General features: G+C 44.5%; 1 protein-coding gene across 4 annotated transcripts in view; it reads left to right on the top strand.

The window, feature by feature from the left end:
* The window catches only part of LOC121917522 (sodium/calcium exchanger 2-like), a 71,512-nt gene that overhangs the window by 11,424 nt on the left and 43,515 nt on the right, over positions 1-16,573 (top strand). For all 4 annotated transcript variants that reach the window (XM_042443564.1, XM_042443562.1, XM_042443563.1 and 1 more), the window contains exon 2: positions 10,961-12,797. In XM_042443564.1, coding sequence (XP_042299498.1) covers positions 10,990-12,797 — 1,808 coding nt within the window. In that variant the 5' untranslated portion in view covers positions 10,961-10,989. The remainder of the gene's footprint in view (positions 1-10,960; positions 12,798-16,573) is intronic.

Genomic DNA, 16,573 nt, shown 5'->3' with positions numbered 1-16,573 from the left:
ATGTCAAACTGGTCTCAAACCGGATTATTTCTGCAGTGTGTTTTGGACCTGAGTTTGCTTCTATCGTAGCATCTTTGTGTAGCATGAATTAAAGGAAGTCTAGTAATAGGGGAATATGATGGCGGACGTGGAAGTCAAAGTGTTTGATGGTTTTTGTCAACGTTTTGGGCTATGTTAGGATTGTGGTTGTTGTTGTTTGCTTGTAATTTTTGTATGTTAGATGACACAGTGAGGCATAGTGCTCTGAGTGTTGGACTGCGACTCGAGACCAGGGTTCGATTCCCAGCTTGGCCATGAAACCCACTGGCTGACTTTGAGTAAGTCACACAGTCTCAGCCTCAGGGAAGTGCATTGGCAAACCTCCTTTGAACAAATCTTGCCAAGAAAACCCCAGGATGGTTACGCTTTAGGGTCGCCATAAGTTGGTAATGACTTGAAGGCACACAACAAACAACAGGTTTTGTATGGTAGCGTTTAGTCTCTGTAATCAATCTATATCTATATATCTATTTATATAATTTTAAAAAGCAAATTTACAAATGGCACACTATGATATAGGATATTGGACATCATCATCATCAATAACAGCAATAAAAGCAATAATACCCAAAGGATGCACACCCCAGCCTTAGGCACGACTCAAGGTCTTAGTTGACCTTCCACTTACCAAAAGGACAGCTGGTTTCCACATGCTCTACCTGACAAGGTGGCTTAATTCTTTGGACCACTGATGAAGACAATTGTCGAAACGCGTTTGGTCTTTTTTTGAAACTTTTTACACTTTTATCTGTTTTGGGCATACTGTACATCCCTTTTCAACCAAGCCTCTGTTTGTGCACTCTGTAAACTATATTAATATTGTGTTTATTTGTTTCCATACATGGTGTAAGACGCAGAGGAATTGTTATAGTTCTGTATTATTTTGGGAATTGCAGTTTCCAAGCCCAGTTCTGCTTATTAACTTTCAGAGTGTGGCTTACAGGCCAGAATAAGCCTCACAGCTGGTTTTAGCCCTTGTTTAGTTTTTAACACATTGTTCCAATAAAATTACAGTTTTTTTAGCTTCTTTTTTCCCCTAAACTCTGTGTTTTCCCATTTGCTTTTTGCCCCAATTCTGGTGCCACAGAAGTGTGACTGGCACGGTCTCTGCAGACTTCTGGTGCCAAGGAAAAGCTTCCCTGTTCTTTCAGACATTTTATTGGCCCAACCAGTCCTTTGTGTTGCTGTTGTTGCTCCCTTTAAAAATGATCTTATGAATGCCAGAACCATTTGTTTTAATGTTGTAATATCAGAAACAATTGTGTAGAAAGACAATTGCAGCAAAAAATGCCTTTGTGTCGCCATAATTTGGAAAGGACTTGAAGGCACACAACAACAACAACAACAAAATTATTTATGATCTAGGATTGTTGCTCCAGGATCTAGGGCAGTCTAAAAACAGACCACAAACAAGCAAGGCACTTCAGTTTACGATACGATCGGTTCCCTTTCTTCCTCTGTCCTGGTTGGAGGGGTGTTTAAAAACATGCTGGAGACCGCATCAGGAATATCTGTCTGATCTGATCTAGTTAAATCTAGTCTAGTCTGATCTAATCTAATCTAATTCTCTCTCTCTCTTTCAAGATAATTCATGTGCCATACTTGATCAGAATATATGTCAGGGTTATGTCTAACATCAAATCAATAGGGTTAAATGGAAGAACAAAGAGAACGGCGGCAGATGTTTTTCAAAAAGCAATTATGATTAAAGATTCAGAAAAACGTCCTGATAGTAAGACGCATTTTATAATGGAATGAACCATCTCAGAATATGGTAGATTCTCCTTTGCTGGAGATCTTGAAACTGAGGTTGGATAGCCATCTATCGGGAAAGCAAGAGCTGTGGATTCCTGCTCTGGAAGAGGTTACACTAGATCAATGTTTCCAAACTTTGCTTCTCCGGGTGTTTTGGACTTCCACTCCCAGAAGCCACAGACAGCTTGGCCAATGGTTTGGGGATCCTGGGAGCTGAGGTCCAAAACATCTGGAGGACCAAAGTTTGGCAGCCACTGCACTAGGTGATTCTTTGGGTCCCTTCTGGTTCTTTGATTCTGTGTATATATATATATATGTGGGGGGGTGTGTGTGGGTGTGGGTGTGGGTGTGCATATATATATGTATATATGGCCTGAGATGCATGATAGCAACCATCCTGTAGGGCACTCTTCACAGGCCTCCCTAGATCGCGCAGGAGGCCAAGGAGGTTGCATGCCATAGAGCCAACTTCTCCAGCGATGCCAATGCCTTGATGAAAAGGCTACCAAGAGCCAAGCTCTTCCAACTGCTCTCCTTCCCACCCAGCAGCTGCCATTCGCCCCAAAGCCAGCCGCTCGGCTCCAAAAAGGCAACTCGGCTCATCCTCCAGAGCCAGCCACAGTCCCTGATCAACTTCTATTTCTCTTCCTTTCTGTATTCCCGAGTTGAGCATCCTTTTTATAGCCTGGTTGCTACGGGAACAGTGTTGTTGCTATGTGCGGAGGAGACCGCGGCAACACTAGCAAGAGGAGCTCATGTTTGGAGGAGGCAGGTGCGGATGGGCCTGTTTTCACAGATGTAGCATTCCAAGGTGGAGTGGTTTGAGCATTGGATTGGGACACTGGGAGACCTGGGTTCAAATCCTGACTTGGTCATGGGTGCTTTTGGGCAACTCACACTCTCTCAGCCTCAGAGGATGGCAATGGCAGAACCTATCTAGATCATCCTAAGCAACACTACAGTCAAGATCTGCAAGAGGTTGACCATGGAATTGTACTGGAGGACCTACAAAATGCCTAGAGAAGTGTTCTCTCTTGGAACCTATAGGTCCTCCAGGGCAATCCTGTGGTCAATATCTGCTATAGAGTGACCATGAAATTGCTCTGGACCACCTACAAACGCCTAGAGAAGTGTTCTCTGAATCTCTAGATCTTTCAGGGCAATTCTGTAGTCAAGATCTGCTAGACATTGACCATGAATGTGGACCTACAGATACCTAGAGAAGTGTTCTCTCTAGGAATTTCTAGGTCCTCCAGTGTGACTTTTGGGAGGCATTGACAATAGAGTCATGCTGGAGGACCTAGAGATTCAAATCTGCAAAAGTCAATGCTGCAAATGTGGAGGGCCAACTGTAACAGGTCTGCCGTTTGTTGTTGTGTACCTTCAAGTCGTTTTCGACTTACAACGACCCTAAGGCAACTTTATGCTGGGGTTTTCTTGGCCAGGTTTGTTTAGAGGAAGTTTGCCATGGCCTTCCCCTGAGGCTGAGAGTGTGTGTCTTGCCCAAGGTCAGCCAGTGGGTTTTATGGCCGAGCAGGGATTTGAACCCTGGTCTCCAGAGTTATAGTCCAGCAGTCAAACCACTATGCCATTCTGGCTCTCAGGTTTGCCTTAAGGTCACCATAAGTTGGAAATGACCTGAAGGCACACAACAACAGCAACAACAGTGCCTTCAAGTACCCATTGCTGAATTTATAGATTGGGAATAGACACACATATACACACACACTTAGGTCCTCATTGCCTCTTGTAATTCAATTTCTTCTTCATTGAATCTATCAATCGATGGGTCGATCATCAGAACTATTGCCAAGGACAACCAATGTGTGTATGTTTGTGTTTAAAATGATATGTCTGTGTTTGCTTGTTTTTCCTTTTTAAGGTATGGTAAAGGCTTTGGTGTGTGCATGTTTCAATTTCTTATCTTGTCCAAAGTTGTCTGAACTGATCGGTTTAGCACAGTGGTTTGTTGTTGTCATTGTTGATGTTGCTGTGTGCTTTCAAGTTGTTTCCAATTTGTGGTAACCCTAAAGCAACCCTATTATGGGGTTTTCTTGGCAGGTTTCCTCAGAGGGGTTTTTGGCATTGCCATCCTCTGAGGCTGAGAGCGGGTCACTTACTTAAGTTGGTTTCCATGGCCAAGCTGGGATTCGAACCCCGGTCTCCAGAGTCCTAGTCAAGTGCTCAAACCACTACCCCACACTGTCTCTCGGGAATACACTCTGGGAACGGAAATCGATTTTGAGCCAAGTGTATCACCCGTATTAATCTTGGGTCCCGGCGAAAAAGCGTGACACACTTTCCTGGCTGCAGGCCATGTTATTTAAAGGCTGGCATAGCCATGCTTGAATATTAAAGGTATGTCTCATTGTCTATGACTAACATGAGCCAGCGTGGTTTAGTAGTTTGAAAAACTAGGGGTGCATCTTTGTTGTAGGAATAATACAACGTGATATCACTTGAGCCCCTGTGGCTCCATCTTACAGAATCCTGGGATTTGTAGTTTCATGAGGACCAGCAAGCTTTGGCAGAGAAGGCTAAAGACCTGGTAAAATGACAAACCTCAGGGTTACATAGGAAGGAGTTGCAGCACTTAAAGTGGTGTCAAACGGCATTATTTCCACAGTGTAGATGCACCCTCAGCACATTTGAACCCCCATTCAGATCTCACCGACTGGATGACTTCTCTGTTGCAGAAGAAGGTCATGCTAAGCCGACTTTGAATAAATCTTGCCAAGAAAACTCTTGGACATATTATATACAAACATATATACATATGTATATTGCCCAATACTGTATACCAATAAGCAGCTCTCAGGTCTAAAACACACTGCAGAAATAATCCAGTTTGAGACCACTTTGACTATCCTGGCTCAATGCTAAGCAATTCTGGGTACTGTAGTTTTGGGAGACATTGAGCCTTCTTTGTCGGAGAGCTCTGGTGCCACAATAAACTACAATTCCCAGGATTCCCTAGCATTGAGCCAGGAGAGTTAAGACAGTCTCAAACTGGATTATTCCTGTAGTGTGTTTTGGACCTTAATAGATTAACTCCCTATTTATCTCTTTGGCAATATACTGGGGATGGGGGAACATGGGACCCTCAAAAACTTGTTGGATTGCAGCTTCTGTTGTCTGCCTAGGGATGTTTCTGGGAGCTATAGGTTTTGTAAAAAGGAATATTACCTACCTCTGGGAATAAAGAGGCCCATCTCTGTGTGTCAAATAGTCAAATATCTCTTCTTTTCACACGGTGGGGGAACTTTTTGACCTAGATGGAGAGCCTTGCTGCAGCTATTATGAAGGCTTCAAAACGTAACCGCAGCCGAGGCCCTGAATGCACAGGCCTTTTAAGTTTTTCTTTTTTGCAATCTTAAATAAACCCAAAAATAGGTCCCCAAATATAGATGCCAAACCTACCCCTTCCTTTCAAAAAACATCTCTTCCCTATCCTCCCTCTCCAGTCCCCTCTGAAATGGCACCGCTGGAGCTGGGCTTTGAAATGAAATGAAATGGAAATAAGAGCTCTGAGATAATTAAAGGTTTTTCATCGTTAGGAAATGGCAAAGAGGTATACTATAAGGTGGAGGTAACAGTATGGACAGGGCAAGATAGAAATGAAATGTGTCTTTCTTCCTCTTTCCCTTCCCTTCTCTTCCTTTCTTTTCCTTCCTTTTCTTTCCTTCTGCTTTCTTTCTTTCTTTCTTTCCTTCCTTCCTTCTCTCTTCTCTTCTCTCCTTCCTTTCTTTTGTCCCTCTCCTTCCTTCCTTCCTTTGTTTTTGTCTCCCTCTTTTCTCTCTCTTATTCTCCCCACTACGTCTACCCTTCCTTCCTTCCTTCCTTCCTTCCTTCCTTCCTTTCTCATGTCTCCCTCCTCTCTCTCCCTCAACCAAAAAACCTTATTAATAAATCAGATCAATCCATCATTAATTCTGAAACTTAGTCAAAGATGGCCAGATCTTAAAGACATGGCTTGGTTGGATGCTCAGGTTGGTTTGGGATAGATGGCCTCATTCAGTGACTTGGAAGCTGCCTTGGTCATAGAAGAAGAGGTTTCAGATCAGCCACAGTTTGACTCAAAGGGACATCCTCTCTTGGCATAGGCATGCTTCCTCTGAGTTTTAATGGAACCGCGTTACATTTTATTGCATGCAAATGGCAGTTCTCCCTTTGAAAGACTGTCAAAAAGCAGCATGGGAAGGGAGCACATTGGTCTTGATGTCGTCATGGTCTTCACTGGAAAACTCTATTGCATTTCTGTTTAAATTATAGTCATTCTTTTTAAAGGCACATCTATAGAAATAAATCATGATTTGCAAACAATAAAAATCTATGTCTTATTTTGTTCTCCTGTTGGCTGTGCTATTCTAGAGGATTCTAGGAACCATAGTCCAAAGAAGGATAAGATTTTTCCCTAGCTCTAATTTCTCTTGTGCATCCCTAAGAGGCTAAACTGCCACAGCAGGGAATCCTAAAGTATACGAGAAGAGCTGGCACCTGATGTATTGAGCTGCCTTTCCCCCTTCCTTTGGCACTTCCCAACTGGTAAACCAGCATAGATCCTGACCTTAAGCATCCATTACCGGAGTGTGGCGGCTGGAGTGGAAGGTCAGAATTGGTTGGTACAGCTCTGGATGATCTGCAATAGATCACAGTTTCCCCCCTTGTTTTGCTCTCTGTTGCTTAAAAGCAGCAATAACAAAATGTTCTCCCAGCCTGCCCACCAGCCAAATAAATTTGGCTGCTGAAATGCAAACGACTCAGAGTAACCAGGAATGGATCTGAGTGCAAAAGAACTAGAAACTCTGTTTTCCATTCTGGTACAAAAAGCACAATTCTAGCACTGGGTCTCCATTTCCAAGGGACTGTCCTTTGCACCTGGCTCTTCTGATTTTAGTGAAAAGGCAACACATTTCTGGAAAGTGTGAAGTATATATACCTCTGCCATAACTATTTTGACTAACCAGACATTGATCCTACTGCTATCAGAGTGGAGTTAAACCTCACAGTAGCTGTGGTGGCAACGTCTATTCAAGGGTAGTAGTAACTTTGGCACCATCACAGTGGGAGGAGTAGAGGTCCCCATATTTGGTACCATTGCAGTGGGACAACCGGAGGTCCCCACAGTACATTAAAGGATCCTGACCTACACTTCCCAGAATCCCCGTGCTGGTGGTGGATTCTGGGAAACTGAGTCCAAAAACCTCCTTAAGCTCTGCTCCAGGGTCACAAGTGGGGTGCTTTCTCCACCCTGGGCTTTCCACTCCACCAAATGCATCTGAAGAAGTAGGCTCCACTTTTCACAACCTCATGCTACCAGCTTCTGCCTTTCAGTTAGTCTCAAAGGTGCTGCAAGATCCCTTTGCATCCTGAGTTTCCAGACTAGCATGGCATGGTCTTTGAATTCTACTGCTGATATGAGATACTTCTAGCTGGAGATGGCCGTCCAATGAGCCTTGATCTGGGGATTTCTTTTTAATGTGTGCAAACTATATGGCTGGCTGCAGGGTGACATTAGTTAAAGAGAATAAGGCTTTTCCAAACCTGAGACTGGCTTCCCAGATGTCCGGTGGTTTCAGCAAGAGCACTTCTAGGCAGCTAGAACCTGGGTCTCTCTCCCATCCTGTTTTTCTTCTTGGTCTTGGAGGGATTCCCCCATTCTGCCTGGATTAATGAGGCCTCCTGATTTAATGAGGCCCTCCGTCAGCACTTTGGAGGCTGACAAAGCAAAACGGCTAGGAAACCACACAACCAGCCGCTGCCAACTCTGGCCTGTGGCGTTTCAGTGCAGCTCTCCTCCTGTCAAGCCGAAAGCAAGATTTGGAGCAGGAACCGCAGCTGTCAGACGAGAATCATAAACCATGAATAAAACATCATAAAATAAGGGAAACTCGACGCATGGTAAAAAGCAGCAGTCATAAGTAAAGCAGCAAAAATGTGTTACAGTGTCCAAAAACCAGAACAAAAAGGACGATGCCACTGCCCATGTTGGCTGGGGGATTCTGGGAGTCGCAGTGCACAAAAAAGGAGAATTTTGCAAGTGCTGGATGGCATTAACTCACATCTGGAAGGATGGCAGAGAAGCAATTATTGGAGGGTAGAGGGAATGGCATTCCCAAACTGCGGAGCTACAACAGAAAAGGCCCAGCAGTGTCTCATGAGGCAGGAGTATGTGTATATACAGTACATGTGTATATACAAAATATCCATCGCAATATTGCCCATGTGTGTCCAAATGTCCTGAAGAACTGAGAATTATTTTGCATAGAAAATCATGTGAACTGTGTGCAAAATAAACCCTGTTTTCTGTGCAGAAAAAAAAGTAGAAAATAGGATTTTTGGTGTGTTTCAGGAAGACTGCTCTCTGTGTAGAAAGAAAGGTTTCCTGCATAGGAAGCAGTGTTCTCTGCACAGAAAATAGCTTGTGTATGTGCAAATGCAGGAAACCTGTTTCTGCACACAGGTTTAGGTGCAAAGAAGAAAAATGTTTTTAGTGCAAAAATCCCATACATGTCACTTTTGCTTCCCCAGCTTTGGACTGGTACCTTAGCTTTCGGCCTCTGCATCCCCCATCAAGCGCATGGGTTTTCATCTTCCCAAGTGAATGACAACACTGAGAAAGACTGTCCTATGTCTGGTTTCGAAGGCTATGTTTGTGGCTGTAGAAGTGGCAGAAGGTGCCTGTGACCCAGGTTATTTTCCTTCCATGATGAAACCCATGCGAAAGTGCTAAATCCTCTCTCAAGTCTGAGATCATCCTCGCATCATTAGGGAGACTCCTGGGAGCATTCCCATGAATGGAAACTCAGATGTTGGCAGAATCCTGGCAGCTTCCTAATTGCCAGACTGGTGCCACTGTCTAATCAGCTTAGCTGACATTGTGGCTATTCAAGTGGAGGGCAAGCACAGTAAGATTCATTTCCCCACTCAGCCATACCAGCCTCTTCTCCAGACTGTCGTCTTGCCTAGATCCAAAGTCCCTGCTTCAATAAGCCCATCTTGTCTGCCAGGCAAAGCCGTATGCTTGCTCTCTCTGTTAGAAACCAGCATGGTAAAGTGGTCAGAGTATTAGAATATGGCTCTGGAGACCAGGGTTTGAATCCCCACTTGGCCATGAAAACCCACTGGGTGACCTTTGGCAAGTCACACTCTCTCAGCCTCAATGGAGGGCAATGGCAAACCTCCTCTGAAGAAACTTGCCAAGAAAACACTGTGATAGTGTCACCATATGTCGGAAATGACTTGAAGGCACACAGCACACAAAGACAGGATATCCCTTGGCCAGTTCCCAATGTCTTTTGGTAAAACTGGACTTGCTACTTAATTTCCATGTGCAAAGGATTTTGAATTTGAATTGACATTGTCACGTACCAATGGCGTGTGTGTGTGTGTGTGTGTGTGTGTGTGTGTGTCCCTGGTTTCCATTCCATTAAATGCATCTGCAGAAGCAGATTGAAGTCTACGAAAGCTCATACTGCCAACTTCATTACAGTTAGTCTCAAAGGTGGTACAAGACCTCTCTACATACAAGATCTCCCTGTTCTCACACTTTGAGAAGGCTCTGGCTGAGATCCATCACTTGTGTGTGGAGTTTTATACTCTGTGTGTGCTTGTCTCCATGTTTGTTGGCTTTGGGATGGGTTGGATAGAATATCAGGGACTACTGAAAGCCCCTTGAGCTGTGATATTTCAAAAATGAGACACACAAACTGGAGATATGTACCTATTTCTGGTCTCTCGCTTTCCCTTCTCCACAGTTTCCAAGTAGTGTCCCCTTTTACCTTACCTTTCTGGACTACAGCTCCCACCATCCTGGACCAAAGGCTTTGGGGAGCTATCACCCCAAACAATAACCTTTGCATTTCACTCTCTTTAGGTCTTGAGAGAAAGGGGGCCTATAAAAACAAGTAAATAATAAATAATTTTATTGACTTTATTTATATGCCGCCATGCTCCCCGGATGAGATCCAAAGCAGCTCCCAGCCCAACAAATTTAAAACATTTACAAAAAAAAGTTTTAAAACCAGTTTAAGACCACCACATTCAAACATTATAAAACTGATGAGAAACATGATAAAACTTCCCTTGCACCTCTTCTATATGCTAGTTTTTGCAGCTCAGTTTTGTTCAAGAATAAAAATAGCAATAGATTTTGCTTGTTTTCCACCCAGGAGTTGGTTGAATGGAACAAGACTGGTGCCTTGGCTCTTATCAGAAGAATCCATCTGTTCTGTTGGAGGGCCCAATATGAGCAAGAGGCAGTGGGGGAGTGATGCTTCAAGATGGCACAGAAATCCACAGGAGAGTGGAGAGGTTTAATATTTAATATTTAGTATTAGTTTAGTATTGAAGCGTGAACGGGGCTCAGAGAGAAAGGCTTTTGAACTCTGAGGTTCCATGGGGACCAAATTGTCAAGAAACCCCCTGAAAAACCACATCTAGACCTGCTTGTTGGTCTTGTGCAGTAGCACAGGTGGTGAAAGATCAGTGGTCATTGTATCCTCCGATGATCCCTGTTTAGCGAAGGGTGGTAGTATCTCAGACTTTGCTTGCCACCTTCCAATCCTTGCCCATGCTATTGGTTCACCTCTCCAAATGTGCTGTTTGTTGGGGGGATACGGTTTTTGGTGGGTGACTATTGTAGTGTGGCCAGGTTTTCAAATCCAAAATGAGGAACATGTATTTATTTATTTATCTATTTATTTATTGGGATGCTTTGGCTTAGTGGTTAAGATGCAGTTCTGATGATCGGTAGGTTGGCAGTTTGATGTGAAAGTGCCGCATGATGGTGTGAGCTCCTCTCACTAGTCCCAGCTAGTGCCAACCTAGCAGTTTGAAAGCATGCAAATGCAAGTAGATAAATAGGTACCACTTTGGTGGGAAGGTAACAGCGTTTGGTGCAACCATGCTGGCCACATGACCACCAGAGTAGTCCTTGGACAACGCTGGCTCTTTGGCTTAGTGACGGAGATGAGCACAGCTTCCTACAGTCAGTTATGACTAGACATTCATGTCAAGGGACTACCTTTACCTTTACCTTTATTTATCTATGTACAGTGGATCCTTGGTATCCAAATAGCCCACCACCTATTTGATGATGCTATCATGGAGCATAGGGAACCATTCGCTCTTCACTCACCATATTTGTTTTTCTTCTCTTGATCAGATCCTGTTGGCCTCAACCACCCACGGAGGATGCCGCTATCACGGTGGGGGTGGTGGCTGTCCTCTTGCTCTTTTGCCAAGGTTTTGGTTGCTTCAGTCCTCTTTGCAGAAGATGCCTCCTGGGCTGAAGCCTTCACATCTGAAGTGGAGGACAATGCCACCAATTGTGAAGGATCCAACAAGTGTCAACCAGGAGTGATCCTCCCTGTTTGGCAGCCGGACAACCCTTCCTTTGGAGACAAGGCTGCCAGGGCGATTGTCTACTTTGTTGCCATGATGTACATGTTCCTGGGAGTCTCCATCATTGCCGATCGCTTCATGGCATCCATTGAGGTGATCACCTCCAAAGAAAAGGAGATCACCATCACCAAATCCAATGGCGAGACTAGCATTGGCACGGTGAGGATCTGGAATGAGACAGTCTCCAACCTCACCCTCATGGCCTTGGGTTCATCAGCACCTGAGATACTTCTCTCTGTCATTGAAGTTTGCGGCCACAACTTCCAAGCTGGTCAGTTGGGTCCCGGAACCATTGTGGGCAGTGCAGCCTTCAACATGTTTGTGGTCATTGCTGTGTGTGTCTACGTCATCCCAAATGGGGAAGTCCGCAAGATCAAGCACCTGAGAGTCTTCTTTGTGACTGCTTCCTGGAGCATCTTTGCCTACATTTGGTTGTACCTGATCTTGGCAGTCTTTTCCCCTGGGATCGTGCAAGTCTGGGAGGCTTTGCTCACCCTTGTCTTCTTCCCCGTCTGTGTCGTCTTTGCTTGGATGGCGGACAAGCGCCTGCTCTTCTACAAGTATGTCTACAAGAGGTACAGGGCTGACCCACGCAGTGGAATCATAATCGGAACAGAAGGTGAGTTCCCCAAAGGGATAGAAATGGATGGAGGCTTTGTGGCCAATGACCATAGAGAGAGTGTCTTTGTCGATGGGAGTGCAGCCTCCGTCGCTCCACTCCCAGTCACCACCCAAGAGGATAAAGAGCTGGATGAGAGCCGCAAAGAAGTCATCCAGATCCTGAAAGACCTCAAACAGAAGCACCCAGACAAAGAACTGGAACAGCTGGTGGAGATGGCCAACTACTACGCCTTGTTGCACCAGCAGAAAAGCCGAGCTTTCTATCGCATCCAGGCAACCCGCATGATGACTGGGGCAGGAAACATCCTCAAGAAGCATGTGTCTGAGTTCTCCAAGAAGTCCGCCAACCTGCTTGAAGTTCCATCAGAGGCAGAAGTGGAAGAGAACTACAGCAAAATCTTCTTTGAGCCGTGCATGTACCACTGCTTGGAGAACTGTGGCTCAGTCACCTTAACTGTGGCTTGCGAACAGGGCGGCGATACTTACAACACTTTCTATGTAGACTACAAGACGGAGGATGGCTCAGCCAAAGCCGGCTCAGATTACGAGTACAGCGAGGGGACATTGATCTTCAAGCCTGGCGAGACCCAGAAAGAACTGAAGATCGGTATCATAGATGATGATATCTTTGAAGAAGATGAGCATTTCTTTGTCAGGCTGCTCAACTTGCGTGTGGGTGACGCTGAGGGCATGTTTGAGTCGGACTCGGCTGACCACCCCAAGGGGCGGCTTGTGGCCCCCTTGGTGGCCACCGTAACCATATTGGACGATGACCATGCCGGAATCTTTACCTTCCAGGACAAACTGTTGAGAGTCAGCGAGTGCCAAGGGACCCTGGAGGTCAAGGTGATCCGTAGTTCGGGGGCTCGGGGGACTGTGATGGTCCCCTACCAGACGGTGGAAGGGACAGCACACGGAGGAGGTGTGGACTATGAAGACTCCTGCGGGGAGCTGGAATTCAAGGATGACGAAACAGTGTAAGTAAGCCATCCTCTTCTTGCGATCAGTGATGTGCCATATTGGGTTGCTTGACACATAAAATTGAAAGTATGTTATAAGGAAGGGAGCAACTTTTCATTCCAATTTCATCTTGTTTTCATTGTTTGTCTAGGAAAAACTTGTTCTCATGATGGAATGTTTTCATGGAGAGGGGATTTTGTGGACAGGCACACCATGGACATACAGTAGTATGTATGCGGGCATCCATACAACCAGTCTCTGTACACTCTATAGAGACATATTAGCCTCATTCCATAACATCCTTGTTAGCAAGGGTCAAACTTTCCAGTCTCATGGGTTAGAGAGCAAGGGCTCATTCACACTACAGAATTATAGTCCGATGCGAATCCCATTTAACTGCCATAGGTCCCATCCTATGGAATCATGGGATTCGCAGTTTTAGGGAGGGGCATTTACAGGATTCCCAGACTCCAAGCTGCTCTAGTGCCTCACCAAACTACCAATCCCTTCATTCTATAGGATGGAATCTAGCCAATTAAAGTGGAACCATAGAGTTGTAATATTGTAGTGTGAATAGGCCCTGGCTTATGGTCTCGGTGGGGCTGTAACAAGCAACCGTACTATTCTGAACACATCTGAACACATTGTTTTATTTGATTTTGAAAGGGACTTTAACTCCTAAGATACCCCAGCCTGGGAGTTGTAGTCCCCCCAAAGGAACTTTCTCCATTGGTGCCCTAAATTTTCCTTTTCTTACCTTGCCATCTTCATTTTTGGGACTGCCAGTTTATCCAGGCTTCTGTAATGCTCCCTGGCTTCTCCTTCTGGCTACTTTATGGACATCCATTTTTGGAAAGCCGGAGTTGTGGCAACCCCAGTTCTCCAGCCGTGCCTATCATTGCCGTTTCTGCTTTTCTTCTCCTGTTGCAAAATTGTAGGGGCTAAGCTGGTGGCAGATTGTCAAAGCGATCAAGAGCCCTGATTTTCTATGAAACCAGAACCCTTGATTGCTTTATAAATTGCCGGGGGGGGGGGGGGGGCTATCTTTGCTTAGATGCAGCCCAAACTTTCTCCCCAGCTGCCACATAATGTAAAAAATGGAAGTTTTATTAGCGTGAGAGAATGGGAGAGCCAGGCGAAGGAAAAGGCTGCAATTTTATTCATAAGAAATGTGCATTTGGAAAGTTTTGCTTCAGACTGGTACTCCGTGAATTAAAGCAATAATTTTGCACGGCTTTTTTTCTTTGGCAAGTTTCCAAAAGAAAAAGGGAAAAGGGAAAAGTGGTGCGTGTGTTTGGGTAGTTTTAAAATCCTAGGAACGGAGCCAAAATGGCTGAGTGGGAAAAACTGAGGCTGCGTCCACACTGCAGAAATAATGCAGTTTGGCGCCACTTCAACCTCCGTGGCTGAATGCTATCAAATTCTAGGAAGTGCAGTTTTGAGAGGCATTTCTCTTTCTCTGTCACACAGCCCTGGTGTCGCAACAAACTACAGTTCCCTGAATTCCATAGCATTCAACCATGGCAGTTAAAGTGGCGTCAAATGGCATTATTTCTGCAGTGCAGATGCAGCCTGAGATCCCTATGTGTCTGTGTGAGTGATTTAAAACTGTGGTGCTGATAGCCACACTCTCTCAGCCTCAGAGGAAGGCAAGGGCACACCTCCTATGAGTAAATCTTGCCACGAAGGAGAGGGTCACCATAAGTCAGAGTTGACTTCAAGGCACATAATTCCAAATTGCATAATTACATACATAATGCATCATTGCAAACATTAGCAACCTCATGTTACACATATGTTACGTGGCTAATAGGACTGTAGTCATAGGAGTGTGTGAGCGGAAGGAGGCAGACAACTACTCTGTCTTTCTTCAGGTGCTGATACCTTTTCTTGGGCGTATTGAAATATCCTTAGGATTGGAATATTTATGGGTGTTCATTGCATCCTTAATCCAGACTGAGAACCAGTCGCCTCTTTACTCACCCAAAGTCTCTTGTCAGGTCAGGTAAAATCATGGTATGAAATAATGAAATGTTAATGTGATGGTTGGCCAGGAGACAGAGCGAGAGGGACTCTCCCCAGTTGACTTCTTCCGGTGAAGTTTGTTTTTGGGAACGTGTCATTACCTCTCTATCAGCGAACGTCCCCTTTGGGTGACAGATGGCCTGGCAGTCTGTTTCAAGGCAGGTTGTAAAACGTTTGCACAAAGGACACTGCCAGAGCCAACACAGCCCCTTAAAACAGGGATGGAGAGTGTGCAGCCTGTGGGCAATGGGCTGTTTTTGTGGCCTTTGGGCTACCCAGGTCTTAAAACAAATGGCAAATTCTATGCATTGGCTGAAGAACATCTGCGGAGAGTAATAAAAAGTCACTTTACTGAGATTAGTTTCTCACTCTTGGGACAAAATTGACAGTTGATAAAATTGGTAACGGGTAAAATACACATGTGGGAGCCAGCATGGTGTAGTGGTTTGAGTGCTGGACTAGGATTCTGGGTTCAAATTCCTCCTTGGTTATGAAAACTAACTAGATTGTCTTGGGCAAGTCACACTCTCTCAGCCTCAGAGGAAGGCAATGGCAAACCCTCTCTGAAAAGCCTTACCAAGAAAACCCTGTGATAGGTTTACCTTAGTGTTGCTCAAGTGACTTGAAGACACAGAACAACAACAACACACCAGGAACATTGCTTTTATTCCCATAGTTTTAGTATTAGGTTCAACTGTGGTGGAAGAAATTTAAATTGTGTGTGTATGTATAAAATGAAAGAGAAAAGGTGGGAAGAAGAAATAGATTGGATAAGGGCAAAGACAGGCATGTAGATTTATATGAGCTGACCATATTCCCAAAGTATATTTTCTTGAAACTCGCATCCATACATGCAATGCTAAAGCAGTAAGATCCTCTGAACATTTGGTGTATAAAGATGGAACATCTAATGCAGTTTGACACCACTTTAACTGCTGTGGCTCAATGCTATGGAAATCTAGGATCTGTAGTTTATTGTGGCACCAGGCTAAATATCTCACAATACTACAAATCCACAAATCCCTTAGCATTGAGCCATGGCGGTTAAGCTAGTGTCATATTTCATTATTTCTGCAGTGCAGATGTAGCCATTGTGTCCAAAATATGACAGCCTGAGTTTAGTCAGTTTGGTTTCTAGTGACAATTCAGGCCCGCTTTGTTTGGAAACCCACTTATTTGGGATTTTTGGCAATCTTAGCGTATCTGCAAAACTCTCCTCCTCCAGCACCACATTTCAAATGGGCTGATTCTCATCCTATCAGCTTTTTTACTTTGACCAAAACCCTGAGAAGGTTCATGATACCCCTGATATAGAAGCCCTTGGCTGTCTCTGTAGTAAAGTATCTGAAAGTCTAAATTGTGGGATGCAATCTTTTCTGAAATAAATAATGTGATTCACCAGCATCTTACAAAAAGACTCTGGCAGCTGGCCTCCTGGGCTTGTTTCAAGGAGGCAATGCAAAGGCTTCTCACAAACTCTTAATTGGTTATTTATTAGTAGCTGCAAGATTGGCCATCACTCAATTTTGGGATAGATTGAAAGGGAGGATCTGGAATGACCGGGTCTAAAAAGATATGGCAACTAGCTCTGATAGAAAAATTAACTAAGAAACGTCAAAAAGCAAGAAAAACCACAGCTTGACTGTGATCTGAAATTGTACAATGCAAAGATATAGCCATGTTCATCTGTAGGATCAGTATGTAGAGAGATCTTGCAGCACCTTTGAGACTAAGTGAAAGAAAGAAGTTGGCAGCAGGAGCTTTCCTA

The sequence above is a fragment of the Sceloporus undulatus genome, unplaced genomic scaffold, assembly GCF_019175285.1.
Source record: "Sceloporus undulatus isolate JIND9_A2432 ecotype Alabama unplaced genomic scaffold, SceUnd_v1.1 scaffold_23, whole genome shotgun sequence".
NCBI lineage: Eukaryota > Metazoa > Chordata > Lepidosauria > Squamata > Phrynosomatidae > Sceloporus > Sceloporus undulatus.
This window is presented reverse-complemented; position numbering and strand designations above follow the sequence as displayed.